The 19,889-nt window shown below is 41.5% G+C and overlaps 1 protein-coding gene across 3 annotated transcripts in view; it reads left to right on the forward strand.

Moving 5' to 3' along the window:
- Positions 1-19,889, forward strand: part of COQ8A (coenzyme Q8A) — a 48,850-nt gene that overhangs the window by 5,684 nt on the left and 23,277 nt on the right. For 2 of the 3 annotated variants that reach the window (XM_067292953.1, XM_067292954.1), the window contains exons 2-4: positions 8,294-8,488; positions 10,863-11,273; positions 12,571-12,637. In XM_067292953.1, coding sequence (XP_067149054.1) covers positions 8,312-8,488; positions 10,863-11,273; positions 12,571-12,637 — 655 coding nt within the window. In that variant the 5' untranslated portion in view covers positions 8,294-8,311. Of the gene's footprint in view, positions 1-8,293; positions 8,489-8,693; positions 9,651-10,862; positions 11,274-12,570; positions 12,638-19,889 lie in introns of those variants that run through there. The other variant, XM_013940344.2, reaches the window with a different exon arrangement.

Genomic DNA, 19,889 nt, shown 5'->3' on the forward strand with positions numbered 1-19,889 from the left:
TAAAACTCCCAATAACAATTACAGCATAAGAGCATATGCCAAAAAAAACCCAAAAAACTGCCAACTGATAACCTCCCTCATTTATACTTTGCATTCCAGTTCGGAGCATGAGACCATTAGGAAGTTCTGTTGGTTACCTGCGCAGAGCTTAATACTGTGGAGAAGTGCAGCTCCCTGCTTGCATCAGATGGGCAACTAAGCTTTTGTGGTCTCTTCTGCGATACTGTGAGAGTGTAGTGCTAATCTGGAAATGTCAAGGGAGATGTTTATAATATTAGCTTTGTTTGAACACAACTTTTAGATTTGATCAGGAGAGCTTTAGTGTAACCTTTTTATAAATCCTGATGGTTAGGTTTGTTCCATGTGGTATTGTGGAAAACTCGTCTTTTAAAGTGATTTTTTTAGTTGTATGTTAACACTCGTAGAGGAATGCCTTGGACCTTGTCAACTGTGTGAATGGTGCTTTTGTGTAAGCTTACCATAAAACCAAACAAAAGTATAGGTTCAGCTTTTAGTAGGTCTGTTTTAGTATACATTTCAAATGCAAGGCCTGCCTGAATCTCATGTTAATCTGTGCTTTTGTGGTCATGCTCCATCTTGTTTTTAATATACTGTTTTCCCTGTTGTAGATGAAAGATTGACACATGGGAAGTAACTTTAGTCACAAAACTTATCAAGATTATTCATGTGATTAAAGTTACGCTTGTGCCTGCTGGTATGGAGCCATATGGGTGATACAGTGAAATGGCTTGTTCTAAGTGTTGTTGCATGAATAAACTGAAAAAATAACTTATTTTTTTCCTTGTTCCCTTTTATTCCTCTTCCCTTTTGTATTTGTAACATGAGATAATACAAAGATAGGGTGTTAGGTGCTGCATATAAGTGCAATTTCAATGGAAGTATCTTCTCTAATTAGCAGCGTCCATTAAAGTAAGCATTCTAGCTAATGCTGTTTCCAGTTCCGTGTAACTGGAACAAAGTTAGCTGTGGATGAGAGGAACAGACAGATGACCCACAGTAGCCCTCAGTACGATCAGTAAGGATGAACTTAGTTATTTGTGAAATTAAATTACTGGTTCAGCTAGCTGGTAGCACAACAAAGCCCTTGACTTGTCCACTAGTGGAACTGCTAGTGAAAGATCTGCTTTTGTCTGTACTACTTTAGTTCCGGGATAAACAGGGACTGTAAATACTTCTGAAAACTTGACACTGGTTGAAATGGGAAGTGGAAGAAATAGTCTCATAATTCTGGTATCAAAAGCTAGTGAAATAAAAAAAACCTCTCTACGTGCAGAAGCTCACCTTTCTGAAAGGAAAGATAAAGAAATGGACTGCAGGTAGTGGTTTGGTATCTCCCACGTTGGGGCGCTATCCAGTTAAAGCTAAGCCAGTGTCACCACAGCCTCAGTGTAACAGAGCCAGGAAAAAGTGTGAAAATGGCCTAAATCTTTCTTTGCATAAATAGTACATTTTAAAGGCCTGCAAATAAGGGAAATGGAACTTTTTGCCCTCTCAGTGTCAAGTACTTGTTTCCCTGGAACAGAACTCGTTCTTGGGAAAAGTGAGTGAGCTGCAGCCTTAAAATCAAAATGGTTGCATCGGATCTACCTCAAAATGATGCTTGTGACAGAAATTAGGATTTTGTGTCAAGATTTATCAGTAGAGGAAGTGGCCTGTAGTGAAGGGAATGCAGGCTCTCACTAGGATCTTAACTGTGAGTGAATTATTTCTAGATCCATGACCAGGATAGAAAGAGGTTCTATTAATTCCAGGCACGTGGGCTGTGACTCTGCTTGTGCATGTCCCCAGACAATGTCTGACCTAACCAGAAAGAAGTATATAGAGCCGTCAGTCCAGAACAGTCAGTTTGCATTGATGTATCTGCCTAAAATAAAGCAGACTCTATGCTTACTTTTAAAATGTCCAAGCATTTTTTTTGACTTATGGTGTGTGTCAAGCCATTTATGGGGAAAACTGCTCATGCTGGGTTCTGAGCTAGCTGTCATTTGCCAAAAATGGCTGCTAGGCCTTCTGAATTTTTGGGGGAAGATGCATTTGTCTGCCAAGCAGCCCACTTCTATCAGTGCATGTGCTGCTGTTACAATGAATAGAGTGTAAACAAGTGCTGCATGCCTTTGGAAGCTGTTTCAGTTTTAAATGCTGTTGGCAAACTTTTATTTGTGCAAGGGTATTTCTAAAACTGCCTTCAGAGACTAACTGAATTTAAGGGAACTTGAGTCCTGCACCGTGGTTTGGATTCAAATACAGGAGTACTTAATTCTGTTGTTGGTCAGATCTTTAAACAGATTTCTTTTGTGTGTGTGTGAAGGGGTGGAAGAGAAGAATGAAGGATAAGTGAAGTAGGAGATCTTCAGTTTGATCTAAAGGATGATGGTAACTTTTTCCTTTTAAAATGTTTTTTGTTCTGTGCCCTGATAAGTTGAAATTTGGGTCAGCTGCAGCCCAAGGAATCCAACTAATGAAAATATGACTAGGCTGGGGCCTGGTAATCTGTTATTAAGGGGGCTGGTGTGGATGTATGTGATGGAACTGAAAAAGGTCATGAAAGGATCACATGAAAGGATCAACATGGCAACACATGTAATAAGAAAGAGGGAAAATCTGAAAAAGAAGAGCTGTAGAACAGCTTGATGAATAATACTTATTTTGAAGCTATAGTCTGCTACTTCTGGATTTGTGGTCATGGAACAAATGTTGAATATATGGTCACCTGTGACCTTGTTTGTGGTGTTTATTCTTTTTAATTTCATATTCATACTGTTGTCACAGTCACCCCAATGCTGATGGGATGGGTGGTTACAACACCGATTCCAGGATTCTAGTCCTTGTTCAGATTCACTTAAGATAACAGTGATTGTGATAATGGACAACAGGCAGAAGGGGGGGGGGAAAAAAAGCATAGAGATTGCTTCAATTATCTGTCTTACTACCTGTCCAGTCTATTTTTTCATTTTGGATCATTTCTTTAAAAGAAAAACTTGAGGTAAAGAAGGCAGCTAAAACTATCCAGAGCCCTGAGGGGAGAATGTGGGCTAGTGCAATACTGTGCTGCTTGTGAGGTGGGTGGGTGTGAAGTGAGTGGAGGGTTGTTTGTTTGTTTGTTTGTTTGTTTGTTTTCTTTTGCCTCTTCGGCAGTAGAAGGGCTTCTTTCTGGTGTGGATAGCAAACTGTTGATGCTAGGGGAAGTGATCACCTTGAGAGAGGCTGTTTTGTGATGCGCAGAAAACTTCCCCCCAAACCACATTTCTGTAGAATGTGTGTACATGCTAGCATGTGGGAAAGAAGGGGAATGAAAGGAGGAATGTATTTTTGACATCACTGTAAATGTAAGAATTCTAAGTTTTATCTGTTACCTGTTTGTGAGGTTTTTTTTATTTCAGTGCTTGACCTTTGATATGTTTACTGACTGTCTTGCTGTACTTGCTTAAACCTTCAGTCTAATAGTGTGGCATGTTGAAGAAAGAAGGAAATATGCTGCTGTTACTCATGAGGAGACAGTGGCTTTTGAGGCAGACAGTTGCTGCACATAGAAGCAATCCAGGCAGCTTGCAATATTTGATTTTAGTTTTGTGTCACTACCACGTTTTGTGTTTTGTGTCATTACAACAGGGTTCAAAGTCCGGTTTGATGTCAGGAGACAGGTTACCTACCGGTGTGGCACGTGCCCCACATCAGCCCCTCCATCTGCCATGTGAATCTCATTCTGTGTCCATGGATGACTTGGTTCTAACTTCCTCAGTGAGATACTGCCTTCCCCATGCTAAAAGGTGTGGGATGCTTTCTGTAGGTTCATTCAGCTGTGAAAAGTTCACTAAACAAACACTGTGACCCTGCCTATACTTGGGAAATACTCGTGGTTGATGCTTGTCAACCCTCTTCAAGCTGCATTGCCAGACATTCTGACAGCTTGTATGGACATGACCAGCTTGTCAGTACTCTGTATAGAAAGTGTGTTAATCTCTGCCAATGCTAGATAGTGATTCCTCAGGAGACAAGTTAACTATAATACACTTTTCTGGACTTGGACTAGTGCTGGCGGAAACCACTCCTTAAATCAGTTTTTGGTAGAGCTTGTTTACGCTATATATTGAATCAGTAGTAGCATAAATGGAACTTGCAGTAGAAACAATTCCCTTGCCTGTTGTCTGCATTGGATGTTAACATGCATGTATTGCTGGGGTTATGGTGCCAGTCTTCTACCTTGGAAGTGCATGCTTTTCCATCTTTCGGTTTTCTTGTCTCTTGTCCTTGCTTGTGCTCATCATTTTTTTTCACTGAAGAAAAAGATAGTTCTACTGATTCTTTTTTGTTTTGTTTTTATACTCTTTTTCCCTTCTTGCTTATCTAGCATGGTTTTTCTTCACCTTTTGTGTGTGATAACCTCATTAATCTCTGATTAATTTTCCTGGAAAGGACACAGAAAGCAATGTGTCCTGCTAATTGTGAGATCTACAAAATCGGATATCCTGGGATTTTTTTCCAGTGAGGAAAAGGCCTACGGTATAGTAGAGTTCAGTTCTGATTGCGCTTCCTAACTCTTATTTTCATAGTGTATGATGATGGGTACAGATGTTAGCTGAGTATTTTCTTGCTCCTGATGTCTATGGCCAAAGGATTAATCATTGCAGCATAGTTATTTTTCTTTCCTCTGCTTTTTCCTGACTTGGCTTTATTAATGGCGAGCACTTAGTATACAAAGGATGAGGAATTGGAAGGAGGTGGCTTACAGATGCAATTGTTTATTAAAGCTGGAGTATTGTCTCACTTTGGAAAATATGCTCCTCCTCAGCCTTTATTTGTTGGTTCCTCTCTCTGGGTGTGACCTATGAAGTTTTTATTGAACTATGCCTTGTGTTTAATTATGTTCAAGCAGTGGTTTCAATTTGTCCTCTGTGAGCTACTTTGTATACAGTCTGCGAAGGATCACTGAAAACAGCAAGTCAATAGCCTGTAGGCTTGTATTTGCTACACAGGCCTGTGTTTCTGCTGGAACGCGATTTTAAGAATCCACAAATAAAAACACATTTGAAAAACTTCCGAGTGAGAGCGTTAGCTCGCTAGAGTGGGATTTGGGTCTTGCTTTGTGGCTTTTGTAGAGTGCCAGAACACTCGGGTGTGAGATTCGCCCCATTCAGTCAAGCAAGAGCAGCTTATATCCGATTTACCTGTGTGTGGGTAAATCCCTTTGTACCCTTGACGTACTGATGTGTGCAGGGGCCTTATTGTAGAGGGAAATCCCTCTGTCTTGTGAGGGACTTTACTTCATGATGGAGCCCGGAACTTCATTTGGTGATTATTTCTGATGTAGTACCTCAAAAAGATGGCATGGGGAGTACGGGGGGGAGTGATTAATTATTATAAAGCCTGTGGGACATACCTTCCCCACTACATTATGGAGAGGAGCTCGCTTGTCTCTTCAGTGAGTAAAGAGGTGCTGACTGGAATGGCCTGTTATAATAGCTGGTCCTTTTTCCCGTGCAGCATAGGAACATGTTTCTGATGCTTCTGAACTAACAAAGCACTTGCATGATACGTAGGTGGTTATAACCCCGGTGCTGGACAAAGTGGTGATGACAGCATGCAAGTCAGTAGAACATCAGTAGCAATGATTTGGGCCCAGAGTTGTCTTTTATAGCTAAAACCTATAAAGGGGAATTGGTCCTGTTTCCTCAGTGATATATTTAGCAATGTGGGGTTGAACGCACATTGAGCAATGCATGTTTTCCATTTGTGATTGCATTAGCTTCTCTGTTGAATTTTATTTCAGAAGATGTATTAAAAATGTATGTTTACTGTATCATAACTGTCAATTCAAAATGAGCCCTTCAGCTATTTGGGTGAAAGGAAGGATATGGTTTTAGCATTGCTGGTTAGAAAGAATCCATGTAAAAGTGGATTTTTTTTGTGCATTGTCTTAGTGTACATTGATCTGTATTGCATTACCTTTTGTTGCCCTTCTTGGGGGGGGGGGTTCATGTTCAATCTCTTCTATGCTCCTAATACATGAGACTGTTTAAACAATGAGCTTTTCAGTAGAAGCAACCTTTAAGAGGTTTTGTTTCAGAGAGGACAGTAATGTGCTGTTGGTTAACTACTTTTTCTAGCACTGAATTGCAGGCATCACCTGCAAATGCTTTGATTGAGAACTATGTGGATATCTTCAGTGTAAGGATGGGGGGGGGAGGGGAACACTCTTGTTGGCAGAGTAAATCTCCGTACCTGACAAACAGTATTTAAGTTTTAAAAGTGCATTATGCAACATTAAAACCAGCACTAGTGACTAAACTATGAAGAGATTCAGAAGTAACACTTCTTACAGGTCGGGAGCATGTAGGCAGGTTTTGTAACAGTAAACACAGAACGATGACCTGGGCGGATGTGATTTTGTTTTCTTACAGCTAACCCATTAAACCCAGATAATGTGGCTAACACTTGGCTGTCCTTCTGAAGACCATACTTAGAGCATGTAATGTATTATACTCACTTCCCGGCTACAGCAATTGTTCCTGATTTTGATCACTGATTAACAGGTGTTGAACAAAGACTCCAGTAACCAAGATTTAACCATCATTTACATAGTAGTGTATTTCTGAAATTCAGCTATAGGAATCCACACTTCTCCTGTGTGACTGCAGTAAAATTATATACGTATCCTGAACTTTAGCTATAGCAATCCATACTTCTCCTGCGTGACTGATACAGCGATCTTGTTTGCGAGACAGGCTTTGCATTTCCTGCAATGGTAACTGGATCCAATTACTTGTTGTTTGCAGTAGGGTATAATACCATGTGTGCTGTTGACTCTGTATCACTTGAGTCACTTCAATGTATTAACAGTTACAGTTGTTGTGCGTATGTGGGTGTTGACAGAATATCTTCTAAAAATGAAATGGTGCCTGTGCACCTATTTTGATAATAGTTCAAATACGTGGCCCTGGTAGTGCTCTGAAGCTACTGCAGTCAGTTTTTTCCTTTTTTTCTTTTTTCTTTTTCCTCCAGATCAGCACAGGGAGAATATTCCACAGGTGAAGTTGAGCCTTAGGCAGCATCTTGTGCCAGCTATGTGGCTCCATTTTCTGTGTCAGAAAAGGTGGGCATGCATGTGACTGAGCCAGCCCTGGAATTGCGACCCCTCAGACTGCTGAAAAATCTACACTGAGTTATCATCACTGTGCTTTAAAGATGTGGGAGTGCTTTAAAAAGTGTGAGAGACAAAATAAACAGATAAAACCATCTCCCTGGCAAGACAATTTTGGCACCCCAGCACAGTCTGTGTGCATCTGCTCTATTTACTTCATATCCATGGGCCTTCTCTTCTGAGAGACAGTTCTGCTTGGAACAAGCCACTTCTGGTTTTCTTTTACTTGAACCATAGCGATATAGGAGAGCTGGTGTCCTGAGCCTGAACTTAGTTCTAGGCTGTGCTAAAAGGGGTCAGCTGAACTTGTTCATCTCAAAAACATTCTGTTCTGCATCCTATAATGCCCAGTTTGTACTTGAGGACACTGAAATTGCAGAAACTGTTATGAGTCTGAGTCAGGGTGCCTCTCAAGTAGGAAGTGATACTGAGTTTTGACTCTGCACTACATGGTAGTGCAGCACTTTCCAAATGGTTTGCAAGGTCATGGTAGAGAGGTGTTTAGAGCATACCAAGTTTCCAGTTACAAGTGGCAGAGTGAGCTACAAATTGGGGGCTGAGTAGACTACCTTTGGCGGATAGACAAAGCTCACATACTGATGTGGGAGTGAAGAAATTGTGCTATGTAAAATGCACAGGCATGGTTCCAAGGCAGGAATGGGATGTGGCAGTTGTCAGTACACTTCATCCATGCTATCAGGCACTGAAAATATGTTTCAAAGGTCAAATGCTAATGCATTTAATCTTTTTGAAGATTGGGAAGAAATTAGGACCATTTTTGCAGGGTTGTTGAGATCTACCTGTCTTTGCCTCCCTCTGGTCAATAATAAGTTGAATATTTCTGTAAAGTCCTGGAATGCTATCCAAACTAATGCATGGTCATAAGAGGAGTTCTCATTTTGCCTGGTAAGGTCAGCTAGCTAGCTGTCGTTCGAGCTGGCCGGTGTGTTATCGGAACTGCAAACAGAATTTCTCACCGTGGCTGGTTGCCAAAGTGGAATGAGATTATCTGGGATATGCCATTGGCTTTCAGGTGACTTGAAACTAGTTGCAAACTTTTGTTATTGCTGTATTCCATGACCTCTTTTTTTTTTTTTCTTTCTTTCTTTTTTTTCCTCTCTTCTCATCTTTCAGCACAGAAAGAGTTCAGTCATGGCAGGTGATGCCATCATGCTCATGAGAGGCTTGACAAAGCTCAGTAAAGCAGTCCTAGAAACCCAAGCAGGACAGCTTCGGCAGGTGCTCCTTGGGGGCGATGCATTTACCGTTGCAAAGAGTCTGCAGGCCGCTGCTGAAGAACAGTTTAGTTCTGCCTTGGGGAAAATGCAGGTAAGGAAACCATGCGTACAGTATAGTAGATCTTTTTTTGCCTTTTTTTCAGGAAACTTGTATCGTGAGGGCGGCCAGGAACTCCCATCGTGAACTAGAATCTAGCTGTATGAAGTGCTAGGTAAATAATACAGATGTCAGAACAAGCTGCAAATTCTCCAGGAGTTCTGTAGGGTGCGGTAGGTGTTTGGTGCTCAGACACGAGTAGGAGGGGAACATTTTGCGGAGTGTATCGGTTTCCATTTCTGACTGTTTAAGGCATGCTGAAAATTAAGTGTCCTTTGCTCTCCTCATCTCGTCAGAGATCAAGGTCTTATTAAGACTGGCCAGTGGCTTTGTTACTTGTGGTCTCCTTCAAACATCAGGCATTGATTACCCCTCCTTTGACTGAGAGAATGAACTTTTCCAGAGTGAATTGGATATAGCTTAGTGCTTCTTCCTTTCTTTATAGAGTTGGTGCATGTGACACTTTTCAGGAAGGTGCAGGTTCAGGTGTTTGCATATTCACCACTTATAGCGGAGTCTGGTTTTTGAATGAGGAACCTAAAGAAAAGTCTCTTTTTTTGTTTACATTTTTTTTTTTTAAATGGCAGCTGCTGTAATCAGTATGAGTAATGGACATGAGTATGGATAAGAGCATCCCATTTGCTGTCTTTCCATCTCCTGAAAATCTGGGGCTTGTCTGAGAGAAGGAACTTGTCTAAATGAAGAACAGTCATCCTTTAGAAAGATACTGTAGCACAAATAAATTATGGCCTTGAAGCAGAAATTAATGGGCGAGGTTTTGAGGTTTATTTTGTGCGGTAAGTTTAGACTATCATGGCAGTATCCTTTGGCTTCAGCCCTAAAATCTGATTGTATGTTACCCTGGTTCTATTTAAGCTTGCCATTGCTTTGACCTGAGAAACACTCTTAGTGTGTTTGTTAGTGCTTTGACCTGCCTTTGTCTTCCTTTTGCATCCATGGAAAGAGATAATGTTTTCCTGCTTCTATGTGTGTTTCACTGCAAAAGAGAAAATCCATGCGAATACATCTGCAGAATACTCGCATTGCGTTCTGTAAATGAGATGTAGGAGAAGCTGCTGCCAAAGCAGGGCCTCTTAAGAAATCTGCAGTCTGGGCTACAAGACTTCTCTGTTTTGAAGAGAGGAAAGCTTTTATAGTAAGTGAATATATTTCTTGTCTCTTGATCTATGGCAAGTTTCTGGCTGTCTGACATGCTTTTAAAGATTGAAGTATGGAAGTAGGGAGGTTGTCTTGCTTTCAATTGTCAGTCAGTGTTGTGGCCATGGTCCCCACATACAGAGAGATTTCTCCCCGCCCCATCCTGCAAGTAATTTTGATGTTCAGAATAGCATGAGACCTGCTGCATAACAGGAAAGGCTACGTTCTCCTTTTTTCCGCAAGGAAGGGAAAAATAATTAGTACTTAGGAAAGAGCCTAAAATATGCTGCCTGCTTGCCTGACCACAGCAGGACTTAAAATGCTTTTGATTGGCCTTAATGGTCATCAGTACTTCCAGGGTTTTGTTGTTACTGAGACAGGTAATTGGAATATATAGAGTAACAAATCTGAGTTAATGCTCTGCTGCTGGCTCTGGTATTGCCTGTGCCAAAAAGTGATGGGAAATATCTGGGCTCATGGGGCAGCTGTTGCAGGTCAGGACAGAACAGAAGACAGTCAGGAGAAGCTTATCTTGAGTGTTGCTGTGTTTGGCACTGTTCTCCTTGCTTCTAGCACCTTGTTTGTTTGACAGCAAGCCTTGCCATAGTTTATTGCTTGATTGATGAGATGCGTTTTGAAATTGGTAATGTCATTGGCCATGGAGGGCTGAGCTTACTGGTGTATAGGTAGGTGTCTGGTTTTTGCTTCAGGTAGTTTTGGGCTTAAAAGTGCTGACATGGCATGATTGGGGGTAGTGTAGGAGGAGGGAGCACACTAGGGGTAAGAACTGAACATTGAGAATGAGAGCAGCTCTGTAATGAGGAGGGACAGCAAAAGCTATCTCATGCTGTTCTGTAGCTCCCATCACCTGTTATTTCTGGGCAGTATATTGCTTGTAGTGATCTCTAGAATTAGCGGCCCTTCCTGGCAGTATGTATGGAACAAGGCATCTCCAGCTTCTCGTGTTTGAGAAGCTGTTAATGAATTTGTCCCATCAATGTGGTTGAAAGACTGCCTATGGTCCCAGATGTCCTTAGCATCTCCCTTTTTCCTCTGTCCCTACTGTGAATGTCTCTGGTGCCAGATTCTGTATAAATTGCTCATTGTAGAGGCAGGACAGCTGAGCTGCATGCCCACCTTTGAGGATCAAGGGTGGGTATGTACTGGGTTTTAAGTTTTGTTTTTAAAGTATTTCTATTATTTTTTGCAGGAACTAGGCAAACAGCAGGAGAACTTAACTGATCTCACTGACGATTTTGGTAAAGACTATGACTTCTCAGCACAAGAGCCGTCAAATGCTTCAATGGACTTCTCTACTCCACCTGGCAAGCCCAATGAACACAGCGTTGAGGGCCCTGCTTATTCTTATACTACCAATGGACCTTTTAGAAATGTTGGCGAGACTGGAGATTCAGGCCTGGGACAGAAGCCTTTCCCTGCCAAAATGGATGCAAGGTTATTTGGAGGCTTTAGGGACCCTGGAAATCCTTTTGCTGCTGCCTTTGGACAAAACAGGGCTTTTCACCAAGACCATTCTTCAGTTGGTGGACTGACAGCTGAAGATATTGATAAAGCCAGACAGGCCAAAACAGGTTCGGAGCAGAAACCTTACAAACAGATGGTATGTGTGTTTGTTTTTAGTAAGGATTCTTAGTACTATGCTTTCTGTACTGGATTGTCCTTACCTCTTCCTGTGTTTCTCTCACCTCTTACACTTTCACTATTCTTTTCTTGTGGGGGCAAAAGAGGGAAGTGTCAGTGCTCCTTAACTTGGATCTCTGATTATTCTGTCAACAGTTTTTCAGGCTCTTCTCTCACACCTGCACCCTGTATATCAGATATTTTGGTGTGAGAGGATGTTTAAAATGCATGCATAGGGTTAGGCTTCAGCTTTATACAAACAGGAGCTCTCCTTTCATTCCTTGAGCTGTGAGGACTTGATGTGCTATTACAATAATGACAGGTCAATATTTTGTGCCAGTTTTCAGGGTGAGATTTTGGGCAGATGTGGACAGATGTAGGCTACAAAGGTTTGAGGACTGCCCTAAAAGGTCTCTTTTGACCTAGAAAGCCTGTCCCCTTTAGCTAGTAGTCTTGCCATGACTATGAAGAATGGACTGGGCCTAAACTTCTGTCAGTGAAGGTCATGGCTTTCTAAGGTCTGTCTTGCAGTCTTTCTAGAGATGAAAGACATGTTGTCCTGATCATTAGTAGATCAAAGAGTAGCACAGCTCACAAATGTTGCTTCTGGGCATCATGCCCTTGTGTGAGACGGGGCAGAAAGGCCACAGCAGAGTGGCCTTCTCTCTCTCTTCCCCCCCCCCCCCCCCTCGCTGTCATAGTGGACAGACACAGTGGAGAGTGGAATCTCTCTTCACAGTGGAGAGATTTGCCATCTGCTCTGACTTTCTGCCTTCTTCCCCAAACCCAGTATCAGATGCTACTGTGGGTTCACCTGTTTGGGCTATTCCTTCAATGAAACTGTATGCTTCTGTGGCTTCAGCTGTTGTGTGTGGGGAGGAAGTATCTGCAGGACTGTGAATCTGATAACCTTCTGTGAGTTGTGATTTCATGTGTGGAAGGGAGTTTGGGTTGGCATTGTGCATTTTAAAAATATAAGGACTGCTGAGGTAAAAGTAAAAAATGGAGTTTCTAAACCTGGTTGAGAAAGATAGAAATGCTGACAATCTCGTTTGTCTACTTAGCTTCAGTTTATGGTATGTCTGTTCTGCAGTGTGTTTGCTTCAGAATCTCTCAATATGTATGGGGCTTGATGTCCGAGAAAAACTTTGTGTAGTACAGAATTGCTCTTTAAGTGTTTTAGAAGCTTCACTCTTAATTTGTAGGTATCTGACCTTATGCCCAGTTCATTTGTGGCTTTTTCCTTTTCCTTTCTCCCTTCTCCCCTGTTGCTGCAGCTCAGTGAACGGGCCCGAGAGCGCAAAGTTCCTGTCACACGGATTGGAAGGCTCGCCAACTTTGGAGGTGAGGTAGCACACCTGCACTTGCGAAGTCACCGGACTTGCACATACTGATTAATGGTTGGCTATGACGGTGCTTCTTCTGAAGCATTAACTGGTTCTGTTTTCTCTCTAAGCTTACTAATAAGAAGGTGCTTTCCCATAAACAGCTGACTTTGTTCACAGCTTCATTTGTTTATGGATCTTGGCTTTTACTCAGTGTGACATTATACTTTGACTTTTTTTTTTTTTTTAATCCTATCTAACAGCTACTGCAGTAGTATGGCAAAGAAAAACCTTTCCCACCCAAATAGACAAACTGATCTTTCAGATGCATTCAGCAATCTACTTGTTTTTAACAACCACCATGGAGCTGGCATGTGTTTTCTTTTGTCTTTCTCTTGGGACCACAGGCTGATCGGATTCCTGGAGCTTAGCTTTCCTACTCCTGCTCTGAAATGAAAAGAAGAGTTGCTCTTAATAGTATAGCACAGATACTGCATGTCATCTTGGTAACACATACTGGACCCTGCAGTTTTAATGGGTGGGGGAGAGAGGAGTGCAGGTTGTTCTCCAGTCTGTAGAAATGTCCTAGTCCTGTATATGTGATTCCATTTTATTGAGGAAATTCTCCTTCTAGTCCTCACAACATGCTGTTGTTGTCAGCACAGACAGCTGGAGCAACCTGAGTCTTTTTTAATGATTTTTCTCAAACATCTCCAGGTTAGTTCTCTGAATAGTGATTGAATCTAGAATGTATTCTTCTGGTATTGATTTGAGGGTGCAGAGATGATAATAGACAAGGTTTGATATACTTAGCTATTGCTTATAAATTATTTTCTCACAGGAAAAATGTGAAGTCTGAGATTGTAAGCTCTTTGCAGCAAACTCTAGTTGAAACCTAGACTGCAGAGTCCCATTTGCAGAATGGGACTTGTATTATAAAGCAGCTAAACATCTTCAATAATGTTAACAATTGATGCTTATCTGATGTCTTATATCCCAAGATGTGTTTACGTGTCCCTGAGAGAAAGGGAACTATCACGGCATTGCAGGTGGAAAAAAAATAATCACAGTGGAGCTAGTCTTACTTAGCTGATCATTAGATGGGGAAGTCTCTAAATTGTTTTTTGTGACCACAGTGTTTTGAGATAACTGCAGCCTAACTAGGCTGTGAGCAGTCTCTCACAAGTAGCATGTTAGAGTCTTGTGGCTCTGATTCTCTTCTACAACACTTGACAGAAAAACACATGTGCAAACTAGACACTGTCCTATGGGTCTCTGAGGAAAGAAAAATATATAGCCTGTCAAATGCAATTCAGATCAACCATTATATGAAAATAATTATTCTTTGTGTGTGTGTGTGTGTGTGTCAGTGTTATGCACACTAGGAGGAGTTGGGGACAGGGACTGATTCTTTGCAGCACAGTGATAAGTAGCAAGTGAGCTTTGTGATAAGGAAGAATCTTTTAATGCCTGTCAAATCTCTTTAACTGTGTGCTTCATTGCAGGCACTCTGTCTTCTTTGCATGCTTTAGTATTCCTTAAAGAGAACCAGGAGTCATGATCTGCTTTTTGGAGTAAGAAGGGCATTATTTTCAAACTGATCTGATTATTGTTCTTAGCTCCGTTAACATACAAGTCTCCCTCCTAATCCACCCTTGATTTTTATGGAAAATATGTTGCAGCATTTTTAGCTTTCACTTTCCAAATTGTTGGATTTATCTGCAGCTTGCTGACAGCTGGTGGATGTGAAGTGGAGATGACCATATTTTCTGGGAACTTTGAATTCCAATTCTGTGTCTGTACACTCCAGCTCTTGGTGCCCAAGACTGTCACGTGAGGAAAGGCTGACTCATGCTTCCAGAGGGAATATAACTAGCTATCTTTTCCTGCCTCAGGGAAAAAAAAGTAACTTAACAAAAAGGAACAGTGAGAAAGAGAGATTGTTGATGAGCAGCAGCCTTAGTCATACCTGTTTTTATTCAGTTTTTGGTCTTGTCCCTTCTCTTCTCCAATTTTCTGTTTCATATGATTGAAATTATGACAAGACAAGGCTGTTGTATTCAGCCTGCTTTTAGGGGAAGGTCTTGTTGCAAAAATGGAGAGGGGGGGTGTACAGATTCTCTGGTCTCTTCAGTCTCTTCTTGACACTCATTTGTTTTCTTCCCCCTGAGTTCTTGTTGCAACAGCAAGGAGAAGTAGTACTGTCAGTGTGCTGGTTAACAAACAGCAGATGTGGGCTATAAGTAGGGTTTTTAATTAAAAAACAAACAAACAAACAAAAAAACCACTTTGGCAATATTCCAGTAGGCTTGTCATGCCTGAAGGTTTTGGGATGGGAAGTTCTAAAGTAGTGTGGGCAACCCCATATGGGAGGACTGTCGATAAGGAACACTTCTTAATCTGGATCAAGATCTGACAATTGATATGAGCTTTTAGCCTTTAAAACTATAGGGAAAGAAGGATCCATTTTATAGCTAGGAACAACTCCTGCATGTTATTTGCTCCAAGTTTAGAGTGCTTTTTCTGACCTGCATGTGGGCCTGAGAGAGACAGTGTAATTGTGAAACCACATCAGTTAATTTTAGTGTGACTTTTCTTGGCTGGCTCTTATCTGATGAGAAATGTCCTTTTTCAAATTATGTTTCTGCAAAGTATTTTAATATTCCAGATACTATGAGAGATACCAGGAGCTGCTCTGCTGGAGGAGTCTGTCTTCAGTGCTCAAGGGAGAGATTATTAGGAGTACTTGAATTCTGAACTTTCTGAGACACTTTCTGAACTTGGCCCTGAGTATGTAGGGAAGTGGGTATGATCTGTGGCTTTCTGTGAAAGGCTGGGGTATGACTAAATGTCACAGAGCTCATTAGTTGGCTACTGTCAGGTAGGCCTCCTGGATCTTTGTGCATTCCCGTTCGATAGTTGGAACAGCAGCTTAAAGGCTGAATGAGAAGTGTCTGCCAACAGAACAGCTAAATGTTTTGCTGATCCAGGATGGAGAGGATTTTTTTGGGGGGGGGAAAAACTGTCCAGTTACAGATGGACTACTGTCTTCTCACCTCCTCCCCCCCTTAAAGGCTCTAATGACTGTCTTTCACCAGGAAAACATAAGCTGATGGCAAGAACTGTGATGCATCATTTGCTTCTTTCCCTTTTTTGATTGCTCTGAAGCTCTTGGTGAGCTTTGGCTTAGAGTTAACTGTTTTCCTCTTAGATTATGAGCAGGGAAGGGCAGTGCTTGTGTGCCTCTCTTAGCTACTTCTTGCCCTCACTGGATTTGAGCCAGTCCTTTCTGGGCATTCTTCAAAGAAGTGATGCAGGAGGTAATGTGTATACAATTTTTAGAAAATATTTGGAAGCTGAGGAATGAGGCTGATTTAAGGGAGTTTTATGAATGTGTAGGAGGCAGTTCCCAACTGAGATGGGAATTGAATTTGTTTTCCCGAAGCCCAGCCCATCTTATCTTGCCTTTCCTAAGAGGAAAAAATAAAATAAACTTGAAGTAAACTAAGTGCTTCAGACCTCAATGGTAGATGTGTTGGAAGCTCCCTGTGCCTGCAGTGTGTTCTCTCTCTCATGTACATTCTCTTTCGTCTTGCCTTTTCAACAGAAGTCAGAAACAAGAAGGTTTGGGATGATTTAATGAGTCTCCAATTACATCACTGGTTTTTGGGAGCTGCTGCAAAAAGAGACGTAGTGCTGTGCTGAAGAATGATGGTTAGCAGTTGGAAGGAGCCCTTTTGGGGAGATGTCACTATTAACCTGTGGAATGGCAGTGAATCAACTCTGTTCCTGTTTCTTAGATCATTTAAACAGTCAGGTTTAAGTGTGGGCTGGGGTGGGGGGTGTCACTATTTCCTGCTTCACCAGCTCCCTGTACACATTGCCTTGGAAATAATTAGGGGCATGAGGTTGTTTCATATCCACTGGGGAGTGTAGCCTAACGGCAAGTAAGCTTTCAGAGGATGGTATCTTTTCTGTGTGCTTTGTGGTGCCACGTTTGTTTGAAGACCCCAGGAAATTATGTGGGAAATGGAATGGTTGAGGTGGTTTGAAACAAGGCAAGAGGTCTGCTGGGCGGCGTTTGCCTATGCCTTTTCTTGTCAGGACAGAAATCTCTCTTTCTTTATTTCATTAGTGGAAGAACAACATTTAGGACTTGCAGAAGATGGAAAGATGCTGAGTAGGTCAAAAATGGATTTCATTTAATTCTCTCTGGGGTTCAGACAGCTGAATTCCCATGCAGTTGGCATGATCCCTTTCACAGTTGAGCCACTTTGCCTTGTTCATTTCCTTGCATGTTTTCTTTGCTTCTCTCCCTTCCTTCGAGCTGAATGAATCAGATGTTCCAGGGAATGTTGATTTCTCAGCCATGGTGTTAGGATACACTTGTGGGCGATGGACACATTAGTAACAGGAGGCACAAGTACTTGGACTGCAGCTGAGAGTTTGCCCGGCTTCTCACTTATTCTGGGAGCAAAGATGTACAGAGGCTGTTGCTGGAAGGCTTGAAGATCTTCTCTAATACTCGTGTGTAACACTGATCTAAAGAGCGTTTCATGCTGGCTAGAGCGTTGTCTAGACTCTAGTCATAGACTAGAGCCAAACTACTGAACTTCTTTCTGCTCTTCATATGCATTTTTGTATGCTGCTTTTCTTGCTGCAATTGAAGTGATTGCTGACAGCTGCTTTTATAGTGCTAAATATCATCCCTGATTTTTCAGGGGTGAAATCAATATTTATTTATTTATTTATTCTTTGTTCCTTGCTTGTTTTATGGCCTGATGGGTCACCAGTTCCACCCAGTTCTTGGTCTTTCCTTTATTTCCATTTCTCCTTCCTCATATGATTTCCTCCCTGCCTGTCCCCCACACCAGTTTCCTTCTCCATTTGTCACATTCCTGGTTTGTAAGTTTATTCACTTAATTATGTAATAAGATCCCTTTGCAATAAAGAAAATGCAAGGAGATTGCAATGATGTTTAGACTTAATGAATTTCTAAGCAGTTTTGGAAAAAAAGTCCCTTTTAAAATAGGTTATGAACTTCTTAATCTCCTTCAAGTCTATGCAGGACTGACAACTGCAGTATTCAAACACATACATGAGTGACAGCTATGCGTGGTTTTCTTCTAGTGAGCATTTTAGTGCTCAGAAAGCTAACTGGAATCAATGCACAACTGTGCCTGCAGCTTGCGGCATGTTGTGTGTGGTGCCTGCAGTGTTTGACGTGACTGAATCCAGAACACGGGCTGCTCCCAGGGAAGATCTTGCCCACCTCCAGAGCTTGGCAGGCTGAGCAGAGTGATAACAGGCTGTTCAGCATCCATTTGTTTTGTTGTGCCAGTTGCTGAGCAAGAAGAGTGAGTGTGTGTGTGTGTGCGCACGCGCGCACGTGTGCATGTTTTTAACCTGATTCAGATCTCGATGGACTTGGTTTGAAGTGTAGTGCATGCCGGAGATGCCTGGAAAATGTCTGAAGAAACACTCTACTGTTATAAAACCAATTGGCATTTTCCAGGCCTGAAACGATCTGTCTGTCTACAGAAAGTACTAAATGCTGGAGTGTGACTTTCTGCTGGTGCTGGGGGATGTTATTTTCCAAGGTGCTGAAGTGTGGCTGTTCAGTGATGCTGAAAATTGTTGCAGAATAATAAATCTTGTTGGAAGTACTCATCTTGCAGATAAGGAAAGCAAGGGGCTTCAGGAGTGACTTGTCCAAGGTCAGTAGGCTAGTGGTACAGATAAGGAGAATGCTTTTTCCTTTACAGCCAGGCAGCTTCTCTGGAGGGATGACTTAGTCTTACTAACAAGTGAACAACTGGCAGCATTAGCTGTGTTCAAACAGTATGTGCCTAGACCACAGATTTTCAGATGGGTTGGTGCGTAGAAGAGGCTTGGAAAACAAATATGAACAGCATTTCAGGGAATGAGTGTTGCGGCTCTGAACCCTCCTGTCTAGTATTTGTTTTCTGAACCCTAGCACGTTAGCCTAATTTGTAAGATAAGGAAAGGTGAAGCTTCCCACACTGGTTTTTGTTGCATGAGCTGTTTGTGCTCCAGATGCCCCAGATAATGAAATTCAAATTAGTGAAGGAGAAAGTAACATATTCCCAAAGTTCAGGGTCAGACTAATATCCAGTGTTGATGTTAGTGGATGGAGTTATAGCCATGAGGAATTTTAGCCCTTGATATTAATTTCTTAACTTTTATAATTCTTCTGATAAATAACTTGATAAAACTGGAGGAAAAAAGTGAGTAATGGAAATTTCTGAAAAGTGGCAGCCCTTCCTAACCATCAGAGGTTTGGAGAAGAGGCCAAATTTTGGTATTGTCTGTGAGAAATGAGACTTTTGAATTATCACCTGTTTCTTAGTGATAGGTTACATACAGCTGGTGACAACCTTGCAGGCATGACTGCTAAGGAGCAAACATCAAAGATAAACATGATCCCGCATGGTTCCAAGAGTATTTTCTGCCCATCTGCTACCACATTTAGGCTCAGGCTTTATACGCCCTGAGAGGTTTCCAGTTAGTTGCTGAAGATTTGGAGTGTTGCATTTTCATATAATGCGCAGAGTTAAATACACTGCTGGATACTATGATTATATTGTGAAGATTCTTGAAGCCTTCATTTCAACTTCAGACCTTTACTAGTAAGCAGCTGATAAGGCTTAAACTTGTTTATGCCTGGCTTTTTAAATTTATTTGAAACAGTTGTTGGCTAATACTTGGGAGTTCAGTTTCTAGCAGAATTTTCTTCTCTCTCCACTCTGTCCTATTTAAGAAGAGCTATTGTAATAGAAGCACTCTTTCTAGGGGAGTCTATAGTTTCAGTTTGGATATTAGACTCTCTACAACCACAAGCAGAGAAAGTGTGATGTACATTTATTTGGAGTCCGATCTTGCTTACACTGGTGAAAAGCAAGAACTAATTTGGAGCATACCAGAACTCTGGTTTTATTCTGGAAGATAGAGTAGAATCTAGTCTTGATTTGCCTTTAAAGTGGTTTGTGTCTTAATGCAAAGAGATATTAATAACTTAAAATACATTTTATTTTAGGTATGGGAGGCAAAAATTTTAGTAATGAACATGAAAGAGTCAGAACATTTAGCAGGAGATGTGGCTTATTTAATTGGGACCAATTACTGCCAACCCTGTTCAACCAAGTTCTGATAATGACAGAGCCACGTTCTGCTTCAGAAGTAATGGAAACAGGATAAAAGCCAACAGAACAAGTGCTGTGTGACTTGCCACTCATTTGCAGCCTAGCAAA

Source organism: Apteryx mantelli, chromosome 3 (assembly GCF_036417845.1).
Source record: "Apteryx mantelli isolate bAptMan1 chromosome 3, bAptMan1.hap1, whole genome shotgun sequence".
NCBI classification, from domain to species: domain Eukaryota; kingdom Metazoa; phylum Chordata; class Aves; order Apterygiformes; family Apterygidae; genus Apteryx; species Apteryx mantelli.